General features: G+C 35.1%; 1 protein-coding gene across 2 annotated transcripts; it reads right to left on the minus strand.

The window, feature by feature from the left end:
* Positions 1-3,804: 3,804 nt before the first annotated feature.
* Positions 3,805-13,771, minus strand: zfyve21 (zinc finger, FYVE domain containing 21). 2 transcript variants are annotated; one of them, XM_084093112.1, is made up of 8 exons: positions 13,604-13,771; positions 11,854-11,904; positions 10,162-10,330; positions 8,557-8,632; positions 8,138-8,229; positions 5,796-5,846; positions 5,292-5,422; positions 3,805-4,514 (listed from the first exon to the last, which is right to left on the minus strand). In XM_084093112.1, the coding sequence occupies exons 1-8, from the start codon at positions 13,727-13,729 to the stop codon at positions 4,479-4,481; spliced, it is 732 nt and encodes a 243-aa protein (XP_083949238.1). In that variant the 5' UTR covers positions 13,730-13,771; the 3' UTR covers positions 3,805-4,478. The 2 variants fall into 2 exon arrangements, with proteins under 2 accessions (XP_083949238.1, XP_083949239.1); XM_084093113.1 differs by lacking the exon at positions 5,796-5,846 and having other exon boundaries at positions 13,604-13,769.
* Between the last annotated feature and the right edge of the window lie 676 nt (positions 13,772-14,447).

Genomic DNA, 14,447 nt, shown 5'->3' on the forward strand with positions numbered 1-14,447 from the left:
GGTGCGACTTTAAAGGTAGGGTAGGCAATTATGGAGAGGCTAGCAATAGCAAGCTAGCTTTGATAGCATGAGAACGTCTCCAGAGCGTCTCCAAAGTCAGAGTCTGCAAAGCGTCACGAGACGAGAAAAATTGACCTCATGTCTCAAAGCACATTATACGGAGCCCCTAAGGGGACATGTTGGTGGAAAAAAAATATGAGATGGGAGGAGGAAAAATAATAAGTCAATGCTTTTGCGTTCTCCTGAGAAACTTTGCGTTTACTCGCAAAACCTTTGCCTTCCCTTGCAAAAACGTTAGCGTTCCCTCACAAAACTTTTGTGTTCTTTGCGAGTGAATGCAAAGTTTCTCGGGGATCGCAAAACATTTGCAAGAGAATGCAAAAGCATTGGCAAATAATTTTTTCTCCCATCTCATACTTTTTTCTTCACCATGTCCCTTTAGGGGCTCCGTAACATTACAATAATAATGAACATAAACAACTTGAGCTCTTACTTGTACCACCTGACTGCTGCAGATTTATTTTGGCATTGATAGTGTTGAACACATAAATCTGAGTCTGAGGATGTGAACAGCTCCGGGCAGAACGTCACGGCTTGCCATCTCGTAATTGCGGTTACGACATGGCGTGAAGCAGCATAAGCTTGTTGTTTGCACGAAGGTATGGAAATATATGTTGACAGGCAAGTAGGACAGCGTATAATTGCATTTGGGTCGAATGCAATGATTGGACGAGCATTGTTGGGTCCTGAGACTTCCACAGAAGATATATGTACATATTTTAATATTTAGACCACTTCTATCATTGATCGCTATCATGATGTGAAAAAAGAGTTTCAACCAGTATAACAAAAAGTGTTTACTAAAAAAATGGCCCACCAGTTCAAGTGTGTTTTTGTGTGTGTTTGTTTAACTCCTTGCCCTGCTGTTTAACATTAAGCTGATGAAAGTACAGGCCATTTCCACAGCAGTGCCAAGGTTATGAGAGATCACAGTGAGGATTTAAACAGGTGCTATAAAACATTTGTGTTTTCTAATAAGATCCCTTGAGGAACAAACAGCCATAGAGAGAGGTAGAATACAGACCAGAGAGAGAGAATTAGAAGCTGATGAGAAGTAGAAGGAAGAAAAGGGTTTTTAGAAAATCTAGGGGTTTTTTTGGAACAGGATAGTGGAGGAAAAGAGAGGCAACACACTACCCTCTGTGAAGAATCAGGTACAGTAAAGATATCCATTTATTGATATTTAAAAGTAACTGTATGTTAAAAATGCATATTTTATGAATCTATGATTATACAAACCATATTTGTGATTTCATATGAGGCTTGCCTTGTTATATTCCTGAAGAGGGCAGCAGAGATGCACACTGCATACTGCTGGATTTCATGGAACTTGACTCTCCTCTACTGTTCATTTGAAAAACAATTTTCCATTACAGCTGGATTTTTTTTTTTTTTTTTACCTTAACATAAAAATGTAATTTAAATTTGATCTAAAGATATTCTGCAGGTCCGTGCATGAATGTGTTTGATGAATACAGTGCAGCCAATCAAATGCATTTTCTTATTACAGTGCACAGAGATGCAGATGTTTTTATTTCTTAATATTTCTCATAAACAAGACACAACAGTGCCCTTCAGAAAGATTTGATTTTGAAGTTTAAGTTGTTTCCTTATGATTATGATTTAAGATGCTATATTATTGGCTATGTTCGCAAACTAGCTCACTGAATGCTGCACAGTATACAAGCATTCTGCACAAACAGTATGTCGCATGACCTCATAAAGTTGCATGCGAGTTGAACCAGTTATCAGTTAAATAAATATGCTATTTATTAAAAATAATGCTATCTGAAATTCTTGTAGTCTGATAAGTCAAATAGAGTAAATTTCAATAAAATTATTTCTTTTAAATAGAAAATAATGAAAACGAGAAAAAAGGTCAAAAAAGGCCCACTAGTCAGATTTGTAGCTTCCACTGAAATACAAGATGCAAAAAAAAAAAAAAAAAACTACACAGTTTGGCCCCACAGTTTGTGAGTTTTGCTCATCAATTCTCCTATAGATAATAACATGCTATTATACAGCCCCAACATCATATCCGTATTGTAGAAACCTGCTGACAACTGACTCATAAACAGCTATTTACTGCTGTTTCCATGTGGACAAACTCAATAAGATCACATGTGAGGGACGTAAAAAGTGATTAACATCCATTAACAGCTCAAAACAGCATCAACATAAACTTCAAACATTAGCCTCGCTGTGCTGCACCTGGCAATAACCAACAACAAAAAGAGAGATTGGTTTAATTTAGTTTAGTTCGAAAAACTGCAAATGAACAGAAATGAATTTACAATGTGGAAAATTGGTTTAGACCATGAGTGATGATTATAAAAAGGTTGATAGGCCTTGTCCCAAATATTCCACTGCATGTCTGTCCACAAGACCACATGGTGTTCCATTTTATCATTTTATGACAACCAAATTAATTTATTCAGCAAATCCTCTTTCACATACAATATCTGTGTTAGAAGAGCTCTAATAGTGTAATGGCTTGATAATGCTTAGCTTACTCATTGTTTGGTTTCTAATGGCAGATTAAAGGGGTGGTATAATGCCCTTTTCACAAGATGTAAAATAAGTATTTGATGTCCTCAGAGTGTGTATGTGAAGTTATAGCCCAAAATACCCCACAGATATTTTTATATAGCATGTTAATATTTTAATTTTTTTAGGGTAAGCAAAAACGCACTGTTTTGTGTCTGTTCCTTTAAATGCAAATGAGCTGCTGCTCCTGGCACAGGGGGCGGAGCTTCAACAGCTTGCACTCAACACAGACATGCACTGAAAATTTCAAAAACTTTTAGCCTTTTATGTTCAAATCGGATTCAGACAAAGATGGAGAGACTCAAGAAGAAGTGACAACATGTAGAATGCAACAGGACATTTCTGAATGGTTAGTTGATTAATTTATGTAGCTTATGTGTAGTTATCTTCTAGTCATTGATTAGCATATTCTGTCATGATAATCTATAAATCATGTTCCGGGGGTGGGTTTATGTAAATTTTAGGGTTGGTGATGTCACTAACCCGGGAGGAATGTCGTGTAGTCCCTACCAGCCTGTTTGTTGTAGTCCTTAAAAAACAATTTCTTTAAAAGCAAATATCTCCCTTTGCTTTGAACTTTGAGCATTGTAACTTTGCAGATGTTGTTTATGCTCAAACAGCAACATTACACACTAACTAAAGTTAGAAAAGTGATATAATCAATGTCTTGTTCAGCTGTGTACTGAACACAAGAGGGCAGCAGCTCATCATCAGAACAAAGATCATGGCTGTACAGAAATGGATACTAGCTTACTGTAAGCTGACACCATTTTTGAATAGTGTGTGAAGCAGAATGCATTTTGCAACATGTTTCAGCAAGAATGACAATTCAGTGACTGGTGTCCAGTTTATCTTGGAAGGTTATTTATTTGCATTTCTAATCCATTTTGTCCAAAATGCGTTCCGCTCAAATGAGTAAAGAAAGAGTTACGAAAATTACTTAAGCCCTGTGAGGAGGAATGAAACGTGCAACCTGTCAGTAAAAAGGAAGATTCTGCATCAGAATTAAAGAGATAGTTCACCCAAAAATGAGAATTCTGTCATTAATTATTCACTCTCATGTCGTTCCAAACCCGTAAGACTTTCGTTCATCTTAGGAGCACAAATTAAGATCTTTTTGGTGACTATCCCTAAAAAAGGTCAAAATTTGAAATGTGTTTGTGTTCTGGAAAGTAAATTAGCACAGACATTAATTGGTCAGTTGTGGACTGAAGATGTTTATTTGGTGTACATTGAAAATTAGCAAACGAAACCTGATGTCCTAGAACAAAGTTTAAAATTAGTCCAGGCAATCTGGCTGATCTAATTTCAGTTTTCTAAAAAAAAAGAGAAATCTTGCTCTGCAGACGCAAACACGTTACAACAAATGAAGACCTCAAACATCATTCTGTAGTGTAGGAAAAACAATTCCAAAAAGTGTTTCAAATATGTTAAGAAAGAAAAAAAAAGACACTACATATTGTAAATACTCGGGCAGTAAAAAGTAGATACACAGCATTTTGTGTTAAAATAAGAATATCTGACAAAATATATTTTGTTTACAAAACTTTGATACGCGAGACTACACTTAAAGCATCTGTTAAATGGTGCGTTTATATATTATCATACATGTCCATATTGCACGAGAATCGTTGGAAAACTTGGTCCTCCCCTTGGCACAGACGGAGAAGTTGTAAGTAAATCTGGTCTGTCTCAACGGAGTAGAAGTAAAATATTGAATAGAAATCATACAAGCATCTTAGAGTACATGTAAAAATGAATGACATATAGTACTTGGTTTTGATCTCTCTTTCTCACACTCTCTCTCTCTCTCCCTCTCTCTCCTTGTTTTTATTCCGTCCAACCCTCTCCGTGCTGTTTCCTTTGTCACTTTACTGGTCCTTTGACTCATACAACAGTTTGGCAGCCTAGACAAGCAGGGAACAGCAAACATAATATTACTATAATATAGAGGAGTCCTGAAGTTCAGAAAACACAGAATCATAGTAACGACTATGGCTGGGTGAAATTGTGGTGCTTAGCTGTAGGACTGGAAGTCCTGCTATGATGACATTATTATTAGTTAAAATATGTTATTAAAACATAAGTATTTTGTTCCCACTCAAAATATATTTTAGGCTTGCCTTACAGAGTACTTAATGATTTTGCAAGCAATATAAAATTAAACAAAATTGTGATTAATAATTTCAAAAGCACCTCTCATTTAGACTCCAGTTAAAAATGATTAGTAGGTTCTTATATCAGTTTAAACTGTCCCTTTCAAATAATTGATAAAAAAACTATTTCCATCATAAAAAAGTATTCACTGAATTAAGAAATGTATATAATGTGTATATATGTATATATATATATATATATATATATATATATATATACACACACACACACACACACACACACACAATCTAATGTAATATAATATAAAATATATGAGTGTGTGTGTGTGTGTGTATATATTTATTTATTTATTTTATTTTTTTTTATATTTATATTTATATATATTATATACATATAATGTACCCATGCCACCCATTTCAGAACAAATTAAAAAAATATACCTTAAAATAACCCTAAAATTAATAAAACATTATAATAAAAATAATAATACTAATAAATATAAATATATATAATTATATATATATATATATTTTTTTTTTACAATGTATGCTTCCACTCACACCTACTTTGTGCATGGCTACAAGCCAGGCAGATGCAACGCGCTTGTCATCAGCAGTGTCCATGTAGAGATCCTGAAGGTTCTGAGATCCTGGTGGCTTGTACTGAAGCACCATGCCATTGGCACGGAGAGAACCCCCTAAAACAGGTCAAAGGTCAGTGGTGGTATTCAACACAATTCTTTGTCAAGGCAACTTTCAGAGTTTGCCATGACAAATGTTCCTTATGTAGTTAATCGTTGTAATTTGTACATGCACAAATTAGATGTGTGACTCGCATAATACGACAGCAAAATGGTGCTGAAGTCTGAGGGTCTATCACAGCGTCACAATAAACATGCACATGCAGCCTTTCATGAGACTGCCTTGCTTTGACATCGAGGTCACAGGAAATGAGGTCATGCAAGGTCACTTATCATATGACGGTAACAACAAGGAAAACAAACTAAATGGCACACATTTTAGACAAGGAAAAACAAAATAGACAGCAAGGAGAGATAGAGGGACGCTGACCTTCAGATATTTGATTGTCCAGCAAGCTCGTGTACGAGCATATATCTTTCTCTTAATGCAGAGAACAAGGAAATTAAAGAAAAGAAGAGAAAGTTAAAAGGAAAGAAATATAAACCAACAGAAAAAGATTTAGGTATGCATCACACTGCAATTAGATGCACATAAATTGGCCCCAACAAGTATTTGAACATGCAAGTCATGCTTTAAATGTCTATATTTTAACGGCCCTATTTTAACGATCTAAGCGCATGGTCTAAAGCGCCCGGCACAAGTGCATTCAGGGTGTGTCCGAATCCACTTTTGCTAGTTTAATGATGGGATAAATGGTTGGTGCACCAGGCTCATGGTCTAAAAGGGTTGTCCCTATTCTCTTAATGAGTAATGGGTGTGTTTTGGGCGTAACGTGAAATAAACCAATCAGAGTCTCATCTCCCATTCCCTTTAAAAGCCAGTTGCGCTCGCGCCATGGTGGATTGCTATTTACATGGTGAAATTTGCAAGTGGAAAGACGTAACGCGTCACCAGAGAAGAAACGGATCTGCTTGTGCACAAGGTTAAAGCACGCAAGTAGAACATCTAATGGACAAGCCGGATTAAACCATATATTTATGTACACAATATTAATCTTTTACATTGTAATCCTTTTATTTTTAATATTTGGCATGTTTGAGTGATGCTGCGCGTCCCTGTGTGTGTAATAAGCAGAGTGTACGTGCGTTGTGTACCCCCCTAGTTGTTATGTACGCGCCAGAACACACCTCGTTTTCAGACGAGCAGCCCATGGGCGCACAAATGCATTTGCTATTTAAACAACGTGGCGCAGGACGTGAAAATGATAACTGCGTCGGGCTGAAACTAGCAAAACACACTTGCATCGCGCCTGGTTGTATGATAGTGCAGCCAATACAGTGAAGCCAATGATGGCAAAAAAGAATGTCTCGGAAATGTGAAGTTAGTCAAAAGAAAAGCTTGAGCAGAAAAGGTTTGATACTTTATAACTAATGCAATGACATTTTTAAGTGTGATTTAAGTGTCCAAAAACTACTTGGGGCAACTGTATAGTGTGTATATGTCCGTTGTATAGAGTTAATTTCACTCAGTACTACAGTGCGATGTTAATAGCCATCAGCATTCAGTTAAAGCAGAAATCAATCCAGCATTCATGTAGTCATGTGACTATTTGAAGCTTCCTGTGTCATAATATGTGAAGCTTTCAAAGAAATCTCTGTATATCCCATTATCAGATAAGGCCATGCTTCCCGTCTGTATGACGTGATAGAATAAATCTCAGCTCATAATCATATCCTTTTATATACATGCAAGAATTAAAGGTCCCGTATTATGCCCCTTTTCACAAGATATAAAATAAGTCTCTGATGTCCCCAGAGTGTGTATGTGAAGTTTCAGCTCAAAATACCCAACAGATAATTTTTTACAGCATGTTTAAATTGTCATTTTTTGGGGCTCAGAAAAACGCGCTGTTTTAGTGTGTGCCCTTTAAATGCAAATAAGCTGCTGCTGGGCGGCCCAGGGGGCGGAGCTTCATGAGCTCGCGCTCAGTCTCTCAGGTCAATTTCATCTCACGGAATGATGATAATATCAGAAACTCTCAGTAACGGTGTTCATTTCGAGTCGGACAATAATGCCTACAGTGTCAGAGTGCTGTATAGAGATGGAACAGGTATAGTTTAGTAGTTTAATTACGGTTATTATAACGTATTTGTCATCTGCTTGTATGTATCCATTATTAATAGCCTACAAGTCTGCTGTTTCGGACCAGGTCCGAATGATGATAAAACATATACTGATGAGTTTAATAAAGTTTATTGTACATCACACAAAAGATGAAGCGTCAGTTTTACTTCAGAAAGAGCTGAGTAAACACAGTAAGTTATAAGAAGTGCGCAAGTATAAACGAATTTCGGTAGAGTTGAGGGAGCATTCCTGTGGGCGGAGGTTAGTCAAAAATCTGGTCTAGTGACGTCATTAAAGAAGGAAGTAGAGGGATGTAGTCCAAACGGGCCGTTCGATGTAGGCGACTTCTGTTAAATAAAATATCTCGCTTGGCATTGAACTTTGAGCTTTATAATTTTACAGATATTATTTATACTCTAACAACAACATTACACACTAATTAAAGTTTGAAACATGGGATCACGAAGAACGGGACCTTTAATATTTAAAAACAAAGAGGTTTTAGCATCCTCAAAGGCTGTCCTCAATGAAGATCACAAAGCTCTGCTCTTCTTTACAGTCATTACATTAACCTAGTGTCCAGTGATTAGTCTCAAAAATCAATAATTGTTTATATTGCTCTGACAGGTTTCTCCTCAAAGCCTCACCTCCCGGAGTCGAGCCCTCAGTCAACACCTGCATACTGGAAATGCGAGACAGCTCCACCTCAAAATGACTGTCACCGTCTAGGAAGAGATATCTAAAAGAGCAATACAAGATAGACTTTAAAGGGATAGTTCACCCAAAAATGAAAATTCTGTCATCACCTTCAAGTTGTTACAAACCTGTATACATTTCTTTGTTCTGCTGAATACAAAGGAAGATATTTGGAAGAATGTTTGTAACCAAGCAATTCTCGCCCCCCATTGACTACCATCGTAGGAACAAAAACAGAACAAAGAAAGGTTTGTAACAACTTGAGGGTGAGTAAATGATGACAGAATTTTAGTTTTTGTGTGAACTATCCCTTTAAGATATGCTACTTCACATCTAAAGAAGTCAATTTTGTGGGTGCCTACACGCATACCTGTGATTATTGGACAAGCGGCAGACCATGGTCTCTGATTTCTCTGAGGAACCCACTTTGACCCCGAAAGTTCCTCCTACAATACAGGAAAAAGGCTGTAAGGTTGTCAGTGTAAATACTTATTGGTGTATTTGACAACATTTTCCACATAAATAAAAGATCTCAGTGTTTACAGTACCAAAATTCCAAGTAGCCATTTTCTTTAGTCACACTGCAACAATAAACATCTTCAAACATCAGTGTTTTCAGATTCAAAACAGACTGTTAGACTTGCATTATGAGACAGCTCTAAAGTCAATTACATCCAGATGAAAAATCTTGAACACAAGCATAAGAGAAGTCCCTTATTCTCACCTAGACTGCATTTATTTGATACAAAAATACATTAAAAACAGTAATATTGTAAAATAATATTACAATTTAAAATAGCCATTTTCTATTTGAATTTATTTTAAAATGTCATTTATTCCGGTGATGCAAAGCTGAATTTTCAGCATCATTACTCCAGTCTTCAGTGTCACATGATCCTTCAGAAATCTAGTAACAGATTTGATGCTCAAGAAACATTTCTTATTATTATCAGTGTTGAGGTTGTGCTGCTGCTTAATATTTTTGTGGGATTCCATCCCTGCTGAATAAAAGTATTTATTCTTTTCAAAAGAAAATTCTTACTGACCCCAAACTTTTGAACGAGTGCTATTAAGGAAACATTTTAGGAAAGCACCGATATTAAAATTCTGGCTGATACTGCTAAGCGAATTATTTTCAGGGTGAATAAATCAAATAAATCAATTGTTTTACATGCTTCAAGTGAACTTGGGTATGACAATATTATAATATACAGTATGAAACTGCATTATCATTTTGAGATGTGCTAAAGATTCCATTTCAAGTCAAGTCACCTTTATTTATTTAGATAGATAGATAGATAGATAGATAGATAGATAGATAGATAGATAGATAGATAGATAGATAGAGCTTTATACAATACAGATTGTTTTGTATGAGTAATGAGTTCAATTCAGCTAAAAAGCAGCTCTGCAGAAAACAGTGATGACATCACTCAGCTAAGATGAGTTTTCATCTAACAGTGTCAGTGCGGTCAAAACAGTAATATTGCTGAATATTAATATTTAACAATGTTGCTGAATTATTTGTGTTTTTAAACATGAACTTTAAGTGTGTTTTAGATAAAAACAAAGGTGATCCAAATATTAAAATAGGCCAAATGAGCATGCAAAATTACATATTCAATATAGGCTCGGCCCATATATAATTGATATACAGTACTGCATCCTTAGTTGTGATCACAGAACTGTGTATTTTTCCTGATTCCATCAAAATAGTATTTGCCAAACACACACTCATGCAAACACAGAGTAGCTAAGTGATATTTCCAGCAGCAGTAAAGTTGAGTGTCAGGTAAAGGATAACTCATTAAGTCACTGAAGTAACCTACAGGAGTTATGTAACATACATTCGCTCTCCATGGCCTATAATAGCAACATCATAAACTTTGAACAGAGTCTATGAATGCAAAAGTGGGAATAATCGTGTCAGTGGTCTCAAGCTAAAAGCATTTGAGTGCATGTTTGTTCAACCCACCGGCAGTGAGCACTTTAAGCTGTTTGTCGTAAAACTCCACCTCTTTCTGTGAAATGAGGCTGCACTCCGCACACTGCCTCACCGGATCCACAAAACACATCCTGGGCAGAGACACTTTCTGACTGCAGCATTTATCGCAGAAACACCGACCGCAGCGCCGGCAGTGATGCTGACATACAAAGAGGAAACACTTATTGCAATTACATCAAACACACAATAGCTACAAAATAGTGAAAGCAAATATATATATATATACACAATACAATATATTATTTATATCAATATTGTTAAATGTCAAATTAACAAATATACACTGTCATTCAAAATTTTGAGATCGGTAAGATTTTTTTAATGTTTAAAAGAAGTTTCTTATGCTCACCAAGGCTGTATTTATTTGATTAAAAAAAAAATATATATATATATATATACCAGTTTTCTATTATGAAATGTAATTTATTTCTGTGATGTCAAAGCTATATTTTTAGGATCATTACTCCAGTGTCCAGAGTCACATGATCCTTCAGAAATCATTCTAATATGATGCTTTGCTGCTCAAGAAACATTTATTATTATCAATGTTGAAAATAGTTTTTTTTCAGGATTCTTTGATGAATAGAAAGTAAAAAAAAAAAAAAAAAAAAATTTAATTTTTTTTTTATCTGAAATAGAAAGCTTTTATAACATTATGCACTACTGTTCAAATGTTTGGGGTCAGTAACTGTTTTTTTTTTTTTTTTGGAAAGAAACTAATACTTTTATTAAGTAAGGACAAAGAAGTGACAGTAAAGACATTTATAATGTTACAAAAGATTATATTTCAATAATGATGTACTTTTGAACTTTCTATTCATCAAAGAATCCTGAAAAACAATTGTACACAACTGTTTTCAACATTGATAATAATAATAAATGTTTCTTGAGCAGCAAATCATCATATTATAATGATTTGTGAAGGATCATGTGACACTGAAGACTGGAGTAATGATGCTGAAAATTCAGCTTTGATCACAGGAATAAATTACATTTTTAAATATATCCAAATAGAAAACAGTGATATTAAATTGAAATAATATTTAAAATATATTACTGTTTTTCAATATTTTTAATCAAATAAATGCAGCCTTGGTGATCATAAGAGACCCGATTATTCAATAAAAATAATTGTTGACAAAAAAAAAAAGAACAAAAATAAAACAAAACTTTTAAACGGCAGTGTACATGCACACAAGCTAAGGTAAGTGTTATGACCAAAATCATGGTATGAGTAATTTTATATCATGGTAACAGTATATTACAATAGTTATTCGTTTTAATTTCAGGGGAAGGAGTTTTACAACATAATGGATGTGAACTAAAAGATATTAAAAAAAACAAAACATTGTTTTTAATTTACAAAAAAAGTTTTCTGTTAGGGCTTAAAATTCTATATCATCACATAACCACAAAGACAGAGATATAAACACACTAAAAGAACAGTCAGTAACAGGAAAGCAAAAAGAAAAATGGAAACAGGAAGGGAAACTTGCAATGACATCCTATTGCAAAACTAAACACAAAAACACTTAGGAACAAATCAAACTGAAAGGAAGACATTCATAAAGGGTATCTCTATTAGCAACAATACAGCAACCTCTATTGTCCTGTGTGTGCGAACATTCATAACTCTGTACGAAATTGAGTCCACATGCTTACCTTCCTGGTGATGAAGTCAAACTTAGTGTCACACTGCATACATCTGGGGCACTAAGAGAGGACACAAATGAAACATGAATTTTAAAGGCTCTTTATTAAAACACAAATATAGTGAAGAACAGACACCTGTATAACTCTATCTGCTGCAAGAGTCGATGACATTTCATTAGGAAAGTGTGGCAGAACGCCCTAGAGACTCACTTTAGCTGAATTTAGTTCTCATATCTGTGCGTAGCAGCAATACAATCAAGGCCAAAACCTTTAAGGCAAAATTTATGGTAATGTTATCTGACAGCGGCCACAGTAAACCAGAAACAGCCTGTTTGAGTCAAATAAAACAGTTCAGGTCTGACCACAGTTTCATGTAAACACTTAAAGGTTAGTTCACCCAAAAATGAAAATTCTGTCATTAATTACTCACCCTCATGTCGCTCCAAACCCGTAAGACTTTCATTCACCTTCGGAACACAAATAAAGATCTTTTTGATGAAATCTGAGAGATTTCTGTCCCTCCATTGACAGCTACGCAACTGACACTTTGACACTTCGTAGTTTATAAAGAGATCGTAAATCTAATTCATATGAATGGAGCAGTTTAGTCCAAATTTTCTGAAGAGACTCGTCGCTTTATATATGATGAACAGATTGAAATTAGGCTTTTATTCACATTTTCAACATTGATTAGCGAACATAAACAGAAGCTCAACCGAACATGCTTGATGCGTTAGAACAAACCTCATTGGTTCTTGCTGAAGCTCAAACCTGCTGCGTAACACGAGAATGAATCTCATTGGTTCTTGCAAGTCAAGTGATCATGCTTGAGCTTCCATTTACCACAACTGATGTGTGAGTTGATGAATGTTTATGTGAATAAAAGCCTAAATTGAATCTGTTCATCATATAAAGCGATCGTGTCTCTTCAGAAAATTTGGACAAAATCACTCAATTCATATGGATTAGTTTTATGATCTCTTTATGAACTTTTTGAAGCATCAAAGTGGTAGTTGAAAGTCTTATGGGGACATGAGGGTGAGTAATTAATAGTTGAACTATCCCTTTAATATATAATCTTACCAACAAAGCTCTAAATATCATGAGCTCAGCTGTATAATTTATTAACATGTTTACATAATATAGTACAGTTTCGATAATATCTACTCCTCCCAAAAACAAATCCTTTTAACTAATCTATTTGTTCAAAGTATTGTAAAACATTCCTGTTAACGGGTTAAATATGCAGGGAATTTCTTCGACAGTTGTTTCTTCCTTTAAATTTCATGCGAGAATAACACGGAATGTGTCGTACAGATATAAGATTATGCAGTTGTTTCTGCATGCCTCAGCATAATATAATGAATGGGCGTGGCTAAACATTTGACAGTCTCTTGCGTTTACGCCATACAGAATCATTGAAGAAAGTTTGTTTCATAGCACATGCCCCAAAAATCAATCAATAACACACATGAAGAGTTGTTGCTGTCCAGTGTTTTGGTCCACAGTCGTGGATGTTTGCTCGCATACACACTCTAAAGCACAGAGATGCATTGATGTCCATGCATCTGAGATAATATCTGTTCAAATGATCCAAGACTAGCCATCTTTTTTCTTTGTAACACCATCTGGGAAACTTGCAAACTATTTCCTACTGGATCTTGTTGCCTTGAGTAAACAACGCCCAAAGACAGAGACAGACCATTGACCAACCACCACAGCATCAGCATCATCTTCATCTGTGATCAAGATTCATTACCTCTTTATCCGGAACCCACTGCGGCTCATCCAGGGAAAACGGACTGTTGAAAGCGCCGTTTTCCGGTACCATACGGAGTCCGCTCGGGCTCCGGACCAGCTTTTTGCCGTCAGGCACCGCGGACATATTTGTGTTTATGAGTGCGCAGCTGCTGCTCTGAGAAGAACAGCACAGACATCAGCAGCACAACACTCACACAGGCACACCTTCAGCATAAGAGTCCTTCCTTTCACCATTTGGGCACCTATGGCACCATTAAAATGCATGAATTCCAAAGTTTTCCTGCCAACTGCAAATTAAGCAATTGCAAATGTTTTATTTTAAACGAGCCTTTATTTTATTTATTTATTTTTTTATATATATATAAATAATCGTTATCTTTGATTTACAGATTTTAAAATAAGAGTCCTTTGGATTTTATTATTATTATTACAAATGTTAGTCATTACACTACCTTAAATGTTAACATTTTCCCAAATACTCACAGAGTATTGTATTGTCTAACCATGGATTTTTAAAAAAAAAAGAAAAAAAAAAAAGTATTTGGGCACTTAGGGCACAATTAAAATGCATGCATTCCAACGTATTCCTGTCAATTGCAAAACTAAAATAAACCAATACTTCATACTAATGTTTTGTTTAAGCGAGCCTTTCAAATAATAATAATAATAATATATATATATATATATATATATATATATATATATATATATATATATATATATATATATATATATATATATATATATATATATATATATATATATATATATAAAATAATCTCGTTTAAGATTTACAGAAAGTACAAACGTATGAGTCCTTGGTTTTACAATAAGAGTCCTTT

The sequence above is a fragment of the Abramis brama genome (genome assembly GCF_963993115.1).
Source record: "Abramis brama genome assembly, chromosome: 19".
NCBI classification, from domain to species: Eukaryota; Metazoa; Chordata; class Actinopteri; order Cypriniformes; family Leuciscidae; genus Abramis; species Abramis brama.